This window comes from Crocodylus porosus, unplaced genomic scaffold (genome assembly GCF_001723895.1).
Source record: "Crocodylus porosus isolate Cpor-Errol unplaced genomic scaffold, CroPor_comp1, whole genome shotgun sequence".
In the NCBI taxonomy this organism is placed as follows: Eukaryota; Metazoa; Chordata; order Crocodylia; family Crocodylidae; genus Crocodylus; species Crocodylus porosus.
Genome location: NW_017728939.1, coordinates 3974885 through 3993804, shown reverse-complemented (window position 1 = coordinate 3993804; position 18920 = coordinate 3974885). Strand labels below are relative to the sequence as shown.

The window sequence follows — 18920 nt, the reverse complement described above, 5'->3', positions numbered from 1 at the left end:
GAATCCATTTTCAAAAGTTTGTTCACGACTCTTTCATATTCTTGTGACCCACAGGTTGAAAAACACTACCCTGGAAAACCGTCTTGTTTAGTTTAGTAAAATACAAGCCAATAGGGAATACAATTGCTGTAAAAAATACATCAAGGCAGCATATACCAGGAAAAGGAAGTCAGAGGTGGATGTGCACAGCATGAACACACTTACCTACAAAGGCTGTTGGGCTGTGGCAAATGACTACTAAACCGAACTTCTCCTTTCATCTCTTCAAAAGCAAAGATGTGCTTAGCATCTTTCTTCTTGATTTTTTCATGCCTATGAAATAAAATTCCCCATGGATGCAGTGATTTGTGTACTTATTTAAGAACCCAATGAAAGCAGCATTAACAAAATCCACCAGCCTGGCAGCCCTGGAGTTCAAATCCCCTTCTCTAGATAGAACAGAGAGAAGGAATGTGAGATTCCTACTCATCCCTGACAATGTGTCTTACTTGAAGTAATAGGGGAATAGAGTCTCCACAGCCCATTCGGTCTTTGAACGCTCTGTTGTGTCTGCCAGCAAAGAGGCCTAGCTGGTAACACATGTGGTGGAATCCTCTCTTATTTGGAGCTCTATCATAGGGAAGGGAAACTCAAAAAACTCACTGCCCACAGGGTAAGGGGACTGAATAAAAACAACAATTGGGGACTAAACAAATAGCATAGGTCAAAGTTGCAGCAGTGGTCCAGGGAAGATAGTCTGTTGTCATCCAACCCATGGTGAAATACAATGCAGAAGTGTTAAAGCACAGCGTTCTACTGAGTCAAATAAATATCAAATAGGATTCAACAGAATATTAATGGAAGAAGTACCATCCCTGTATGGCCCCCAGGCTGCATACAGTACAGCAGAAGTTCTGCCTCAGTTTCCCCAATGCAATCTTCAACAATCTTCAGTTATGGCTACAGTCTACACCAGTAGTGCTCAACTTTATTATTATTATTATTTTTTTAATATATATATATTATATATATATGGGCCAAACCTTGAAATCTGAAGTGGGCCAAAGGGGGTACGACCACACCTCCTCTGGCCATGCAGTGAGCTCTCCAAGTTCACCTACAGGTCAGTATGGCTCCTGCCAGAGCGCCACATGCGCAGTGAGCTCATGAGTATGTCAGTGCCACCACTAATATTGCTAACCAAAGCCACCACTTCTGCACGACTCTGAAGCGCAGGAGGTAAATTCCACTGCTGTTCACTGTTCGGCACCAAAAACAGGGGAAGAGTAGGTGCAACATTCGTTCCCTAGACTCCAGTGCCATGTGCAAACCTATATCCTGTCCATGGGTCATAGATTAAACACCAGTGGTCTACACTGAGACACCAGCCCATGCCAGGCTAGCAGCAAGGAAAGTCCCCATTGTCACAACCAAAAATAACCTTTGGCCCCACTTAGATTAGTTCTTAGACAGCAGAGTTGGGCTCTCTCCTTTTTAACAAATCTTCAGAACTGACATGAGCCAAGTGTAGTAATCTTAGTCAGACCTGATGCATTACAGGTCATTAACCCCTCCTGGTTACTGTGACTCAGCACAGTAGCTGTTGCCTCAGTCATTTTAATTCAGCGACTATGGTCTTGACCCTTTGCCATTTTATAATATGCAGTGTTTGCTTCAACATGTTGAAAAATTTAATGTCACATAAGGATAAAGCTGGTTCTGAAGTGGAAAAAGAAATACTTTGGGGCTGAGAACACAGTGTGGAATTCACCCCCTCTCATAGGAGACATGTCTCTAGAATCAAAAAGTGCATTTAAAAAAACCCCCAAACTTTCCATCCTTTATGACAGCAAAAAAAACTTTGCAAATTTGAAGAGAATGTAAACCAGTGGTCAAGCCTTCCTGATTCAGCAGGCAATCTGAAGCAACAGCTTTGAGTAATGTGAACTATACCAGTCTGTTTAAACTGAACTCAGAAGATAACCTTCACCATAGTGAAATAATGGGGACACAGTGAAATAGATGGATTATCAAAAATTAGTTCTATGTAAGAGCTACTTCTAAATCATTGGAAATTTAATTAAGTAACAAAAAAACCTCAATATGTTGTTTTAAATTTATCCAAGATGCTGCAGAATTTTGTGCATTTTACCATAATGCCATAATTTTGGTCAAAGCTACAGAAGTATAAATGAAGCCTTAATATTATTAACTGTGTGTATCACAATGTCCATCATTAAGGCTGCACAACATTTCCCATTACAGCACTATTTTCAGTGGCTTACAATTTTGCCAAGTCTGGGCTGAACGCCTTCAAGCATCTAGATGTTTATCTTGCTGGGATCCTATGGCCCCAGCTGACTTCCTGCCCCCGAGGCAGGGGCTGGACTCTATGATCTTCTGAGGTCCCTTCCAGTCCTAATGTCTATGAAATCTATGAAATTTCTAAACAACATGCTTGCCTCAAGCTGAATCTTTCCAGAGCATTTCAAAAAACAGTTCAGCCTTTGCTCTGAACAAGATTTGTAAAAATAACAAAATGGTTGCAACTGTGTTGGACCATGGACAAGTTAACATGTCATGCTTTACTGTGGAAACTCAAAGTTTGGCAAAGGAGAAAATCATGCTAGCTCTGGAAATACTGCACATATCAGGAAAGTAGAGTTAAAGGCAAAATGCCAATAGCCACTTCAAAATCTCCAAACAAAAAAGCAGTACAATGACAATCGTTTCAATCCATACCATTCCATGCCCAAAAGAGGGAGAGCAGATCTGTCAAACCTAATGCTTGGCACCCTCTCCTGTAGCAAATGTCTTACCATGTAAATGGTTCAAGGTTGTGTAGAAAGGGTCTAAATCCAGCAATGCTTTCAAATACCATTGTTCCAAAGCTCCAGTAGTCTACAGCAACAGTATAGGACTTATTCTTGAAGAGTTCTGGAGCCTAAAAACAGTAATATGCTTTAAAATTAAATTTCAGAGAACATATTTTTCCCCATTTCATAGGGAAACTATATAGGAAAACACTAAAGCAAAACTGATTTCTGCCAAAACAAATTCTACTCATAAAACCAAAAAAACCCTCAAACAATCTTACCAAATATTGCAAAGTCCCAACAAATGATGTGCATAAACTTCCTTGATCTAGATCCTTGGCATATCCCAAGTCTATTATTTTGTGAATAAACTGTAAAAATACAAAGCAAATATTACAACAGTAAGGAAAAATCAACAAAAAGAAAAAAACATAGTTGCAGGCCTGGTGAGGGACATCCAGACGTTATCTCACTAAAAAAGGGGTGGGGGGAACAAAAACCCAGAGAACGAATCAGTGAACTGACAAAAATATTTCAAATGAACTTGTTCCACTACATAACACTAGAACTTTGATGTTCATCCATGCAAGCCAGGGGTCAGTAACTTTTAGAGCAGCAGGCCACCACTTAAAACCAAGTCATACTGTGTGCCAGCTCTCTGCCCCACCATCCTTCTCTATAGCACTGAGATCGCTTCCTGCCATCCCTGTCCCCAGTGGCACTGAGAAGGGCTAAATTTGGTGGCAAGTGACGCCTTACATTCTAGTATGCAAGCAGGGTGGCAGGGGCACTGTGGGGCAGACTGGCAATACAGCATGAGGTGGAGAGAGGAGACACACTGAGCTGAGCTCAGTGCTGTGGATCCCCTGTGCCACTGCAGACTTGATCCCAGCACTTTGTGGGCTGAATTTGGTCTATGGGCCATAGGTTGTGAATCCCTGACATAAGCCGTAATCATTCATTTCATAGCTGTTTATAACGTAAGTTGAATATTACAATCCACTACTGTCCTGAAAAACTAACAGGTTTGAATGAAGTCAACGGGGGGAAAAGGCAAAACAAAAGAGCATTTTTGCTGAGAAATCAGAATCAGACTGACTACCAGGACAAATTTATTTCTACACACCACCGCAAGAAATCCAACGCATATGTAAAAACAAAGTTCAATGCAATTTATATTGTTGACACCGCGCTATGTCAGAATTACTGAATAGGAAAAAAAAGAATGTTTCAGTAAAGTAATTGACCAAATGGCAATTCTTTGAGGACCAGCAAAAATGGGATCTGAAATTTTAAGAAGCCAGAAAAACCTTGTTATAAAAATTATGGTTGCATTTTCAGCCTCATCCAGTGCCAAAAGAAGCCACTAGCAGTTTTAACTTCAATTAAATCAAGCCAAAGTTGCTATGCAGCTCCCAAGCCTAATATCTCGTGCATCAACTCAATTCATTGACAGAGATTTTTTTTTACTTACCTTCCCACCTTCATCCTGAAGAACAATGTTTTCTGGCTTTAGATCTCTGTGTATAATTCTGTTTTCATGCAAATACTGGATACCAGACCCTGAATAAAATCAAGTGTTTGATGTAAGAGATAAATACCCATAGTAAAAAGAAAACAAACAAAACCCAAAAAAACCCAAGACCAGTCAGTGTCTAACACCTCTGTGTTATATCCTGACCATAAACAACTTAGAAAAGTCCTGAGGATGTGCTTCATTGCTGATCCTAAGCTCTCCTAAGACAAAGCAGACCCCATATGCTCCCCAGTTGCTAGGCTTAGGCTGTACAAAGCAGCAAGTTGAAAGGCCTTGTTTCTCCGTAGCAGTCAAAGGCACAGCCAGGAGACTATAGACGTGGCTCTAATCTCCCTAATCATTCTCCTGGCAGCTATCCAGTACCAGCTATGCATCACATGCTGACCACATGCTTACTGCACACAACAGTCTTCCTGAATCTGCAGTCAGCTGGGATCAGATCTTAGGAGGGACAACCACTTCACAGGACTCAATGGGTTGTTGACAATATACTGTTGGGCAATATATTGTATTGTTTTGATTATAAGATTACCTTGCTCTTCTTGCAAAAATGCCATAAAACCACACCTGACTTGCACACAGCATTGACCTTTGTACTCACAGTATTTTTTTTGCATAGAATAAAAATACGAAGTCAGAATTTCTTTTCAGTGCAGTTTATTTTAGTACCCTTAGTGCAAATAACTCTCTGCGTCCTTTCCTTGGTTATCTGATTTTCTTGTAGGATTTTGTAATGGTGATAACACAAATAAAGGCATTGAACTGTTATCACTCTATATACAAGAGAAAGTTTATTTTTCCTAAAATAAAACTTGAAAATGTGAGGTTGACTAAAATAAAGTGTCGCCTTGTATTCAGAACAGACTAGTATATTCCAAAGCAAGTGAAAGTTAAGAAATTTATTTTAACATATGAACATGCTGTGCAAAATGCTGCTGAAACAAAGCAAGAAAAGAGGAAAGTTTAATTGTGAAGTGAACTGTGGTTTGATGAAAAAGAACTACTAAACAGAGGTTTGCCAAATTTTCTGGTGAAGTTCCACAATTATAAGAGCAACAGGTCAGAATCCTTCTTAATTTTGGAAGGAAGCATGCTCTGAACTAACTACTGACTGAACAAGGTTGCCCCCACATCAAGCACGTCCCAGTGGGGCTGCACCTTGTGAACTGCTCAACAGAGAAGGGAGCCTGGAACACTATCATCACCATGTCGATCATCAGCAGGGATCCTGCTTTTCTCTGATAAAAAAATTCCCCAATTTTCAGATTAAGAAAAGTAAACCCAAAATCCCCATTTTTCTGTAATTAAAATGAAACACCGCTATAGTGTTTCTAAATTTTAATCTATAGTGGCGTTTCATTTTAATCACAGAAACTGTGGATTTTGGGTTACTATTTTTAACCTGAAAATCAGGGATTTTATTTTAATCAGAGAAAACCAGGATTCTTGCTGATGATAGTGTTCCAGGCTCCATTCTGTGTTGAGCAGTTTACAAGGTGCAACCCCACTGGGATGTGCCTGATGTGGGAGCACCCTTGTTCAGTCAACAGTTAGTTCAAAGCATGCTTCCTTTCATCTTTAAGAAGAATTCTGACCTGTTGCTCTGATAATTGTGGAATTTCACTATCGTGGCGTTTCATTTTAATCATGGAAAAATGTGGCTTTGGGGTTACTTCTTTTAATCCAAAAACTGGGGATTTTTTTCAAATCAGAGAAAATCAGGATCCCTGTTGATCAGTATTAGTTGCATCATATGCTAGAACCTAGAGATGTGTCATCTTACTTACTGCTTGGGCATTTCTTTACTTTGGAACTGAATCACACAATACTGCCATGTTCAGGGCCCTTCCTGAGGGTTTCAGGGCCATCACCCAGCCTTTATCTCTCACAGCTGATTGATTTTCAAGCTCAACCTACTCAGCTGATGTTTGCTTTCTACCTAACTAAAGCCTTATCAGACGGCCACTGCATTTTCTGTTCTCCTTCCTTTTGTGTGTATTCATGAAGTAACAGGCTCAGATTAGCAACAACAGTTTAAAAGCCAAATACTACCACCTATAAAGCTGCCTCCCTCTCACGGCCCAGTTAAACAAGGTCACTAAATCAAACACAAATTTACTATCATACAAGGTTACAAAGCAGACAGAAAGAATCTATCAAATTAAGATGCATTTGCTATTGTTTGGGAAAGTCAGTGCTTTACATTTTAATCATGCATAGGTATTTCATTTTCATGGTCTGGCCTGGCTGATGTATTAGTGAACCCAAGTGTCCCACTATAAAACCCCTAAACAGAACTATTAGGGACCTCCTGACTTACCAACACCTGTGTCTTGCTGTCACAGGCACCATGCCATACAGTAACGGAATAAAGTGATCAAGCTCCATCTCAGAATCCCATTCCTCCATCCGAAACCCAGGTGCTTTTTCACTACCATAAGCAACATGGCAATAAGTAATAATAGCATAATTTAAATTATACCACCCCCTAAGACAGTTAAATCTGCACAATCCAACCAAAAACAAGCATTTTGTTCCTGACCATTTTATCAGGAACAGCCAGCTAATATACTTTGCCCATATTTCCAAGCTGCCTCCAACCTGACCCAACTGTCATAATTCCCATCTGTTTTACATCTAAATATGATACCAAATATGTGGCATCATAAAAGCACGAAAAGGAAGATTGTATAATTTGTTTTATATACAATTTAATAACAAACTCTGAATGTACCTGAAATGGTTACAGAATTACCAGCCAGCTGCACTGTGACACTGAAAACCACAGCAGCACTGTCACAAAATTTACATTTGGCTTATTAGGAAGTGTGTGTGTGTGGAGGGGTGGGGGGGCATGCAGCTTGCCAGTAGGTGGAAAAGCAGCAAGAATATAAGGAGACAGAGTTTGGATCTTAAAAATTATACATGGCATGGTAGGACAGGTTGTATGTGAGCCCAGTTGTGCAACAGGTGGGTAGGGAGCCTTGGGGTTTATGCTCCTTGCAAACTCTACATGATAGGCCAATGATTTTCAACTTTTGAGACCTGATATGGTCTTGTTTGTTTTGGATCCAAACTCTGTCTCCTTGTATTCTTGCTTCTTTTCCACACCTATCGGCAACCCCTCCCCCACTTTTTAATAAGCTAAATCTAAATTTTGTGGTAGTGCTGTCATGGCTTGCAGTCTCACAGTACAGCTGGCTGGTAATTTTGTAATGATTTCAGATGATATTAAGCACCCAAAGTAGGAACACAAGCAAGGCACTTTTGCTGATGGGCAGGAAGAACACTGTGGTAAGGTTTCCTCTCTGCTTTTTGTTTTATAACAAACTACAGTCACTACAGCAAGGCTAGGGAGCATGGTACATTTTGGCAAGCAGATTCACATCCACCACAGAGGCTGTACAAAGGGACTGTTGTATGGGAGATCCAATATTGCTAACCCCACATTGCTAAAAATCATGAGATGAACTCTTAAAAAAAATAAAACTAAAAATAGTAAATAAATAAATAAATATCAATAGATTGGCATGTAAATCATGAGATGCTATTTTTGAAGTGTGTGTCTGGGAGGTGTTATTTGTGAAGGTGTGGGGGGCTATGGGTGTGTGTGGGGTTTGGAGCCTGAGGAGGGGGTGGTCCAGCACACCCTGGCAGGATGCAGGGTACTGTGGGCCTGGAGTATGAGGCAGCAGCAGGGCTGGGGAGGCTGTGGCTTGAGAGGGAGGAGCAGACACATAGACCACCCAGCTGATAAGTGGTGGGGAAGGGGCAGCGGGGGAAGATCGAGGCCCCCATGGTAAGGGAGGAAGACAGGAGCAAGGGCTGCAGTAAATGGGGTCTTGGGGCCAGGGCAGGTCATCTAGAGGTGTGGGAGGGAGTACTGATCCCTTTAGCTGTGCATGCCCCTCGGGGAGGAATGGAGGGCACATGCCCCCCCAGGGGGCAGAGGTGGGCTGCCCACTGTGAGCTCGGGGCTCTGCACCCTGCTGCTTTTGCCCTGGGAGCTGTGCAATACCATTGCTGCCTGCAGGGTGGGCAGGGGACACGAGTTGCCCTGGCAGCATGGCAAGTCCGCTGCGCACCCAATGGCAGGAATCACACTGGCGTTGAGTGGCTGAACTCCCGGAGCAAAGGCAGCAGGGAGCAGAGCCCTGAGCCTGCAGTGGGCAGCTTGCCTCTGCCCCGCAGGAGGCATGTACACCCCATGCCTTCCCGGGGCCCCATTCACCCCAGCCCCACTTCCTCCCTCACCATGGGGGCCGCAATCTCTGCTCCACCCCTTCCCTCTTGCTCTGTCCCTTCTCCTCCACAGACTTACCAGCTGGGAAAATCCAGAGTTTTGAGGGTTCAATCAGGAGCTCATGAGTCAAGAGTTATTTTGACTTAGAAATCCCAAGTCTCGCATGTTTTTGGGATGGTCAGCATTACTGGAGATCTAACCTCCTCCTACTGCCACTAAGCATCTGAGAGTTTCCAAGAGTCATAAAAAAAGGTATGGAACCACTGAAACCTAAAAGAGGCCTTCAGGTCTTTCTAGCAAACATCAGACTTGAGTCACCAATGAAGAAAAATAGTAGGAACAGCTCTAGTAAGATCCTGAACAAGGTTTTTCTTTTGTACCTAAAAATGTCTGACAATTTTACTTCATGCTGGCCAAACCAAAATTCTCCTTCCGCTGAGATCAACACTTCTAGGTGAAAAGGTAGTGCCTGTGAGTGGATTTTAGTTTTTTTGTTAAAAAACAAGAACAACAAACCCAACAGGCATACAGACAAGACGACCCAGGCCCGCACACAACAAAGTCAAGCTTAAAATGCAAACTGTTCATTACACATTACCTTAACCTTCATATAAGAAGCTTAAAAGACAGTATGTTTTCCTGTTAACACATGCACAGTGTTTTTGCGAGACCCCAGAAGTCACAACGAGACATGGCATTTCTAATTTTGATTCTAACTGCTTGTTGCCATCCAGGTGTAACAACTATGCTAGTCTGACTGATGTGCAGTTTAGCCACCATCAATGAATATACAAGTAGGAGATTGGTTTGGTTCTCCTGCAAAAATAAGCAGAACTTTCTGTAGAATTGGCTTACCCTGTACACTCAAGGAGAGATGAATAAAGTGTCTAGACTAGAGGTCAGCAACCTTTTAGGAGCGGTGGGCCTAATTAGCCCAGCTTGTTCCAAAGATGGGCCGCTGTCACACTTCCAACCCAGCTACTGCTCCTCCCACTGCCAAATTACTGCCAAAGTCCTGGCTTTGAGAGTGAGACAGAATCAGTTGCCGGGTCATAATTTGCTGACCCCTGCAATTAATCATGTACTCTAAATCCTGTTTTAACAGTAAAGTATATCTACTGAAACCTGACATGACAGACTGCACACTTTAAAGAACAATCTTTAAAACATCACAGGGCAAATGATAACACATGTGCAATGCAAATTTGTCAGTTTCTGAAAGATGGAGATGAACATGTTCTTTGTCAATGACCACGAACCATCATCATAGTGGAACAAAACATCTTTATAATGCTATGAAAACATGTCTGCTTTGGAACCTTTATTTGTTAGCCCTTTCTCAAGGATTGGCTGGAACAAAACAGAGCTGTATGGCGAACATGCAAAAGTAAGTAAAGTCACAGATTACATACCAATGTCGCTAAGCAGTGAAAGAATCTGACTCTCTTTAAGTCCACAGCAATTTTCTGGTTTGTTTAGCAACTATGGAAAAGAAAAATACAATCTTAGTTTGCAATGAAGAATTAGTCAAGAACAGCCTCCTCCATCCCAAGCACCACCACCCAAAAACAATTAAGCTCAGGCTTAATTCAAGTGAGCTAAAGATGATTCAATGAAAAAGTGATAAAAGAATGGAAAGAAAAGTAGTGTTTACAGGTTTAAGAGGACAGTAGTTCGGAAAGAAGATTTCAAGAGAGTGACTGTTATGTGATGTGTATAGCATCAGTGTGGGCAGTCAGAGCCCGTCAAATTAACCATAAGTCATAATGAGGAGCACGTGGCTCCCAGATTCTGCATTTTAGCCCACCACCTCAACAAATTTAAATAATATAAAATGAAATAAGATTCAGGACTAGCCTTCGTTTTTGGTACAAGCTTGCTACTTGGAAGAACAACTGTGCAAAACAGGAAACCACTGCTAAGAGGCCAAAGGACAAAAATAGTCGTTCCTGCCCAAGTGCAGGGGGGCTGCAAGGTCCCTTCCAGCCTTTAACATCTATGAAACTATGAGCATACCCAAAAAGCCACACATTGGCAGGAGCACAACACCTAGCAGCAGCCTGCCATAGGGATAGAAAGCAGGACCATATTATCTGCTTTCTCTAGCGTAAGGGATACCCAGGGAGTGGGAGCCATCAAGAGACTGGTTAAAGCCACCAGATTCTCCATCTGACTCAGGGTGACTGCTGCTTTAACCTGCACAAGCTCACCATGGACCCATTCACCCTCTGGGAAATGCTGCGAATGCTGGCAACACCTGGAGCTCTGGGGAAGAAGACATAAGAACCAGTAATGTGGGGTCTGTATCTCTTGAAGACAGTGCACCATGAGTGCCTTTGGCTGAGATCTAGTAGTTAGTCTCCACTCTATTTGCACCACCTGAGCAACAAAAAGGAAAAACAGCAGAGGAAAAAGACTTGCCATGAGCCAGAGTGGTGCCTGAAGGACACATAAAAAAAAAAAAACAACAGAGATTCTCATCTCTATCAACTGCCTGGGCTATACTGGCCCAGCCCCAAGTAAACTGCTGGTTGCTGTTCTTCAGATCAGCTATGCCCAAAGTTCACTCTCTGCCAGCTGGAAATCTGCCACACAGTCATTCAGTATTTCGGTCGTACTAACTGTTTCTCTCCAAATCACTCCCGGCAGGCTAAACATTAATGCAGCATTCTCTGAGATGGCTGAGCTGCTGTGGTACAGAAGAGTGTGTTGTTTCCTGTGGTAATAGCTTGTGTGTGACTTTATTTAATGCAAGGAAGCTGGTGCTCAGAAACAACCACCGCATGGTATCAACAAAGTGGAGATATGGGCCCAGTGACAAGGTAGAATCCTAGATGACAAGAGACCTCCATCTTGCTGCAGCCTTCCCCCATCTTTACAGCCAGTGAGATCCTGACATCTTCTTGTGCCTGATCTTGTGTTGGGGTTGGACAGCAGTCTGTCTGGAACCTTCCCTCAGGCCTGTTTGCCATGGGTGACCCTGCCAGGAGCATGAGACTGGGCGACATAGTTCTGAGGATCGCTGGGACATGCAAGCCTCTCCACCACTACGAGGTCTCGGTCACAGAGAGGGCTGACTGACTACTGCCCACTGTTTACTCACTCTTCAGCACCAGACAGTTACTTGGTATGTAACCACTCATTCTTCACTGTCCCATCTCATCAATCATCTTTTGAAAGCTGAGCACTCAACTATCTACTCAGACTGATGCCCTCTGTCCATTCACTTTTTTGCTATCTTTTTACACATGACTTCAGCTCTGTATTTCTCACCCTCTATTCTTTCACCCTATGTCCCAACAAACTCCCCTATCTGCACGTTCACCTCTTCTTTCTGTCCTTGCTCCATCTTGCTTACTCCACATTCCTTCTTCTGCCATCCTCATTGTTAGAAATGCCCATCCAAACCCCAGCCCTGACTCATCCGTGTCCTCCTTTCCCTCCTGCTACCACTAAAATGCCAGATCCACCTCAATTAAAGCTACTTCCCCTCTCAGCAGCTCCATCTCCAAGACCTGAACTGCTAATACTGCCTCTTGAGCCCCACTTTTATAATCTGATCCATTTGATTCCACCCAATATCCTCTGGGTTTCTCTGCTTCACAATCTCGCACAATTGTTTTTGGTTACTTCATCTTTCACACTGATACTCCAAATAGCCCCAAGCTACCTGCCCACTTCCTCCTTTGACCTACCTGCCTGGATTAGATCTCTCATGCATGCAATCTTGTTCTCTGACATTTCTACCGCTACCTTGCACCAACCACTAGCTTGCCTGTTCAGCACTTCCTACCAGCTCATCCCAGCGTCTTACTATCAGATTCTTCAGAAACTTCCAGTTCAATATCACAACTTCTATTTTCATGTTCCCCACTGCTATCACACTTCCAACAGAAGTCCATCCTTCAACCCTGCTGACTTTCTGCACTGGAAGCAGACTGTCCTTTGAGCTAAACAGCTATGGCTCTTCACCCTCAATGAATTCCACACACAAGCCAAGACAACTTTTCTCCACGTCAGCTCCCTCTCTATATCCTACCCTCAAGATTTCTTCAAAACACCCGATCAACAGCACCTTCTGTGATCTCCTTATCACTAAGACTTCCCGCAGATTCTCCAGCAATCCCACCTCTTTTGCCAGTGACCCACATTCTCACAGCCTTCTCTCAACCACCTTACTCCTCTCTCCTTCACTCTTCTTTCCCTACCCTTTTAACCAGCTTCCTTCTCTTTCACAGAATCACAGAAAATTAGGGTTGGAAGGGATTCCAGGAGATCATCTAGTCCAAACCCCTGCTCAAAGCAGGACCATCCCCAACAAGATCATCCCAGCCAGGGCTTTGCCTAGCCAAGTCTTAAAAGCCTCCACAGATAACTTCTCTGTGTAACCTGTCCCAATGCTTTACTACCCTCCTCATGAAAAGTTTTTTTTCCTAATACCTAACCTAAAGTACCCTTGTTGCAACTTCACACAATTGCTCCTTGTCCTGCCACCTGCCACCACTGAGAACAGTCTAGTTCAGGGGCACATAATTATTTCAGGCAGAGGGCCACTTACTGAATTTTGGCAAGTCATCGAGGGGCGCATGATAGGCAGCTGGGGACAGATAAAGATTAATTTTCTATATTTTTAGGGGCCCCACAGGCCAGATAGAATGGCCCAGCGGGCCTCATTTTGCCCACCCCGGTCTAGTTCCATTCTCTGTGGAACCACCCATCAGGTAGTTGAAGGCTGCCATTAAATCCCCCCTTAGTTCTCTCTTCTCCAGACTAAACAGGCCCAGTTTCTTCAGCGTATCCTCATGTCACGTGCCCCACCCCCCTAATCATTTTCACTGCCCTCCAATGGACCCTCTCCAATTTGTCCTCATCCAGTAGTGGGGGGCCTTAAACTGGACACAGTACTCCAGGTGGCCTCACCACTACCAAACAGAGAGGAACCATCACTTCCCTCAGTCAGCTGGCAACACTCGTACTAATGCATCCCAATATGCTGTTAGCCTTCTCTGCAATGAGAGCACACTGTTGGCTCATATTCAGCTTACTGTCCACTGTAACCCCCACTGCAAAGCTGCTGCTTAGCCAGCTGGTCAACAGCTTGTACTGGTACATGGGATTATTCTCTCTTAAGTGTAGGACTTTGCATTTGTCCTTATTCTACTTCATGGGATTTCTTTCAGTCCAATCCTCAAATTTGTCTAGCTATCTCTAAATCCTAGTCCTATCCTTCAGTGTATCTACTACTCCCCACAGCTTGGTGTCATCTGAAAACTTGCTGAGGGTGCACTCCATTGCATCTTCCAGGTCACTGATGGAGATATTAACAAAAACCAGAGCCCAGGACCAACCCCTGGGGCACTCCACTTGATAATGGCTGCCAGCTAGACATTGAGCCATTGATTACTACCTTCTGAACTCAACCATCAAGCCAGTTTTCTACCTACCTCGTCTATTCATCCAACCCATACTTCCTTAGCTTGCTTGCAAGAATCTTTTCGGAGACTGTCTCAAAAGCCTTGCTAAAGTTGCATCCACAGAGCCAGTCATTTCATCATAGAAGCCAATCAGGTTGGTCAGGCATGACTTGCCCTTGGTGAATCCATGCTGACTGGATCACTTTCCAATCACTTTCTTCTCTAAGTGCTTAATCCTTTTCAAGACAACAAGTTCTGATCTCCCCATTTTTAAAGAGAAAACTTTAATACTTGACCCCATTTCAGCCCCAAATTAATACTCAGTTTGCTTTCTTTCCCAAATCCTCAACTGGCTCGTGAAACTGCTCCCTGGAGTTCCTTTCCTCCAGCTCCATCTAGCTTCCACTTTATTCTTTTTCCCTAGGGAAGTCCACTGGTCCTCAAGCTGTCATCCTCTGCAGCACATCTCTTGGTCACATCTTCTATTTGAACCACCTACCATTTTTGTTCCATAAAGAGCCCTCCATAATTAGTTTAGATAAAAGTCAGATTTCTAAACAGTCCTCACTTACTCACTAGTCAAGGACAGTTGTTCATATGTGGACAATTCCCCACTGTAATGAAAGAGTGTGAACAAAAATGTATTTGCTCATATTGCTGCCATGTGTTCGGCTACTGAAAGGTTTCTGCAAGTATACCATTAAGGAATTTCTTCCAGTGTCTGTCTCCTGTCATCCCAGACTACCTCTACTCTGTTTTTAACCACTTTCCTAACTCAACACACAATATCAGCAATCAGTCACTTTGTCAGCCCCAGGAAGCCACACTGTTTAACAATACAGCTATAAAAGAATCTAGAAGGAACACGTCAGTTGACAATACATCAAGCTTGTACATACTCCAGAAGAACTTCCCTACTACAGATCTGTCATACGTACTGGACATTAACTCCAAACTGAGTATAGAATAGAATAATTTGCATGTTTTGTGCAGCACTGATACAGCTGCCTTAGTGCAAATCCCAATGTAGACATGTTGTTGCAATGTAGAGTGCACTTGTGTTAGCCCTCACCATAAAGTACCCTGGTGCAAGCCCAACACTGGTTGGTTTGTTTTGGTCTGTGTTTTGTGTAAGTGTATTTAGACAGTTACATTAGTGCAAAAAACCCAATCTAGTCAGGCCCATGGGTGCTCAAAATTATAAACACACTTTACTCACTCATTCAGCTATAATTCTAAACAAGCAGGCATTACCTTCCTGAGATCACCTCCTGAACAGTACTCCATTGCAAGAAGAGGGACATCATTAACTAGGAAGTTCATCTCCTCAGGAACTTCACAGGCTTTTACTATATTGGGATGGTTTAACCTAGGCACATGGAAAACATGATGAAAATCTTGACCCTGATATTTCTGTAGAAGTTCAAGGCGGCAAAAGCATCAATTAGCCATTTCAAACATGGGCACAGTAAGAGTTCTCTTCCTCAAGCACTTAATGGTTAAGATATAATCTCTGACATGTAATTATTAGTACCCAAGCGTACAAAACAAAGCTCATACCCTCTAACAGCAGGCAGACCAGAGATGACTAAAAGGATGTTCTAATACAGGGGTGAAAAAGCTGCAGCCCGTGGGCTGGATGCAGCCTGCCAGGCCATTCTATCTAGCCTACGGGGCCCATAAAAAAGTTAATATTTATCTGCCCCTGGCTGCCTGTCATATGGCCCCAAATGCCTTGCCAAAACTCCGTAAGTGGCCCTTTGCCTGAAATAATTGCCCACCTCTGGTCTAACAGTTAAGGGACTGAACTCTGTGCCACAATTTCTGCCCCTGTCAAGTGGAAATAACTCTTTCCTCCAGCCCAGGGATACTTCAAGGATGTCTGTGATGCACTCAGACACTCTGCTGTTCAAGTTTGTAGATTGGGAAAGCAAATGTTTACATCAGGAGCATGTGAAACACCCAACCATTTTCCAAAACTAAAAAGAAGGAACAGAACTTGGGCACACTGAGATCATTTCCAGCTGAAGTACAGACAGCCAGGTCAGAATCCATCAAATGACTAAAAAGACTGCATAAAGTAAACTCTCTTGGTAGTTTATTTTAGCTTTACTTCTACATGGGAAATAAAAACCTAGGAGAGAAGCTGGTTTCACGCTCGTGCATTCCATCTTTCCACCTCAATAGCACCTCAGACAGGTTTTCCTACCTTTTTTAACCTTTTCCCAGCTACTTCTTTCAAAAAGCTATTAACTCTGTATCCATTTTTAATGTTTCCTCTCTCTTCCTTCCCCATCTCCCCAACATCCCCTGTCTCTCCTCTCTATCCCTAGTTCCTTTCATCCCTTCCTCTTCTACCCCTTCTTCTTGGTGGACTTTAATCCCTCTCTCAGCCTTTAGTGCTAGCCTGGCCTCCATAAGGAAGTTATCTATAGCCTGCCTACCTACAGAAGATAAAAATTAGGGAACTTCCAAGTCCCAGAAAGAAATCCTGCCTTTTCTTTTAGCTAGGACCACCCAAGCTGTGGCAAGGGTGGCACAAGTCTTCTGTCTCTGCCCTTGACTTTCCTGAGGACTATGACCAGAACCTGCATTCTTGTGGGACACTACCCAGGGGAACCTCATATCCTTTGACCACTCCCTCAATTAGTCCAAGTCACCCCTGCCCTCCCTCTCAAAGAGATTTCCGTGTCAAATGTCTCTCCAAAGTCCCACAGTCCATTTCTGCTTTCAGGAATTTCACAGCAAGAAGACGGATTGTTATAAGGCAGCAACAGACTTGTTCTTTGGATACTGCTGCTAATGTGACAAAACTGTTCCAGCACCTCAACGATTTTCTCTGTGGGCCAAACATGCAGTTTTAACCAGTAAACATAGAAAACTTCAGGAAGCAGAGTCTGAGGCAAACCCTATCAAAGCAGAGATGACATCCTTCCCCCACCAACCCCTCACAGTTCAAGGCAGCTGCTTTAAGCACTGTATAGTCTTATGCCAAGGTCACATCTGTATGCAGCCCAGAATTCTCCTATCAAACTTCAGGCTGCCCCAACCATGCTCCTAGGGCCACCAAGAAGCATTTGCTAGGAAGGCAGGGAACAGAATCAATGTTATCTGGCTTAATTTTTGTAATGAATTCTCCCCTACCCAAAGGGAGGTAGAAAATCACAGCAGCCTGGGAATCCTATGGTGCATATCAGCTGAAGCAGAACCTACTGCTGAACTTCCTACTGGAACTGCCACTATAGATTTCATACACATTAGGGCTGGAAGGAACCTTGTAAGATCATCCGGTCCAGCCCCCTGTCCAAGGGGAAGGAAGTTAGCTAGGGTCAAAGGATCAGCAAGATAAGCATCCAAATGTTTCATGAAAATGTCCAGAGTAAGTGCTTGCACCACTTCCGGGGGGAGCCTGTTCCAGACCTCGGGGCTTGGACAGTAAAAAAAGTTTTGCCTTATGTCCAGCCTAAAATGGTCTTGCAGGAGTTTGTGACTGTTGGACCTTGTCATCCCCTGGTGCTCTGGTGAGTAGGCGTTCCCCCAGTTCCCAATGTACATCCCTGATGTACTTATAGGCAGCCAAGTCACCCTTGAGCCTGCGCTTCTCCAGGCTGAATAGTCCCATAGCTTGCAGCCTCTCTTCATAAGGCCTGTTCTCTTACCCTCTGATCATGTGCGTAGCTCTCTGGACTCTTTCGAACTTCTCCACGTCCTTCCTAAATTATGCAGCCCAGAACTGAATGCAGTACTCCAGCTGCGGCCTCACCAAGGCCAAGTACAGCAGGAGAATGACATCCTGGGTCTTGCTCAAGATGAGTTAGTAGACACAAGCCAAGGTTTTGTTTGCTTTGCCAGCTGCAGTATCACACTGGTGGCTCATATTCACCATCTTGTAGTCAATCATGACCCCCAAGTCTTTCAGTCATGGTGCTAGCAAGCATAGCACTGCTGAGCCTATAAGTGTGATGTGGTCCATCCCCCTTCTAGCCCCCGCCGAGGTGAAGCACCTTGCATTTCTATCACAGCTGTTCTCCAAGTGCTTCTCTGGCTACAACATGTCACTGCAAACAGGCTGATCACCCACCCCACACGTAAAGATTGCTTATGACCCACTGGTACCCGAGCCACTCGCCCTGGACTGGAAGGGCAATAGGAAGCAGAGGCACTTACTTCTTCATGATCTGAATTTCATGGCACCACCGGTCCTTGTTTTTCACACTGAGCTCCAGACGACAGGATTTAATCGCCACCTTCTCACCAGACTCCTGCAACACAACAGCTGGGGGTGACTGGGCAGGCCACCAGGAGAGAAGGGGGTCACCGCTGGGGTTGGTTTCATTTCCTCCTTTCACCGTGTAGCCACTCGGGGCCTTTTTCAGGACAGCGGCGCAAAAACCAAACTAATTAGCAAACCAGCCGCGTGCATCCACAGCTAGCACTCCTGGGTCCAGCACCCGCCCACTGGACCGCAGGGGCCCCGGGATCCGTGTCTGGGCAGTGTCTGCGCGGGGAGGGGGAACCGGAGAGGGGGAGGCCACGGCGGTCTCCATGGCAGCAGCGCCAAGCCCCGCCCCCGGCCACACCTGGTGCTGGTAGAGGCAGACGTTGCCGAAGCCGCCCGTGCCCAGCCGCTCCCGCATGTCCCAGGGGCCGCAGCCGCCACTCGGCTGCCCGCGCAACGCTGCGCCCACGCCCACGGCGCCCCGCTCCATGCCGCCCACCGCGCCGCTGCCCGGCCCCGGCCCGCCGGAAGTCAGCAGCTCTCGCGAGATCTCTCCCGCAAGCCCCGCCCCGCCCCCGAGCCCCGTACGTCACAGAACCGCGCCCTCCCCCAGCGGCGCAGGGTGGGGGCTGGCCTCCAGGTATCCAAGCGTACGCTGCTGCCTGAGTTCTTTGGAATAGGGGAAAAAAAATACCAAACGCTCGATTTCTAT

General features: G+C 44.4%; 1 protein-coding gene across 1 annotated transcript in view; it reads right to left on the bottom strand.

The window, feature by feature from the left end:
• Positions 1–18723, bottom strand: part of CHUK (conserved helix-loop-helix ubiquitous kinase) — a 46092-nt gene extending 27369 nt beyond the window's left edge. Inside the window, exons 1-8 of the mRNA XM_019547705.1 lie at positions 18570–18723; positions 18157–18251; positions 15244–15358; positions 9988–10057; positions 4270–4358; positions 3077–3166; positions 2799–2923; positions 205–312 (exon numbers count right to left, since the gene is read on the bottom strand). Of these exons, the coding sequence (XP_019403250.1) occupies positions 205–312; positions 2799–2923; positions 3077–3166; positions 4270–4358; positions 9988–10057; positions 15244–15358; positions 18157–18251; positions 18570–18698 (821 nt within the window). The 5' untranslated portion in view covers positions 18699–18723. The remainder of the gene's footprint in view (positions 1–204; positions 313–2798; positions 2924–3076; positions 3167–4269; positions 4359–9987; positions 10058–15243; positions 15359–18156; positions 18252–18569) is intronic.
• Between the last annotated feature and the right edge of the window lie 197 nt (positions 18724–18920).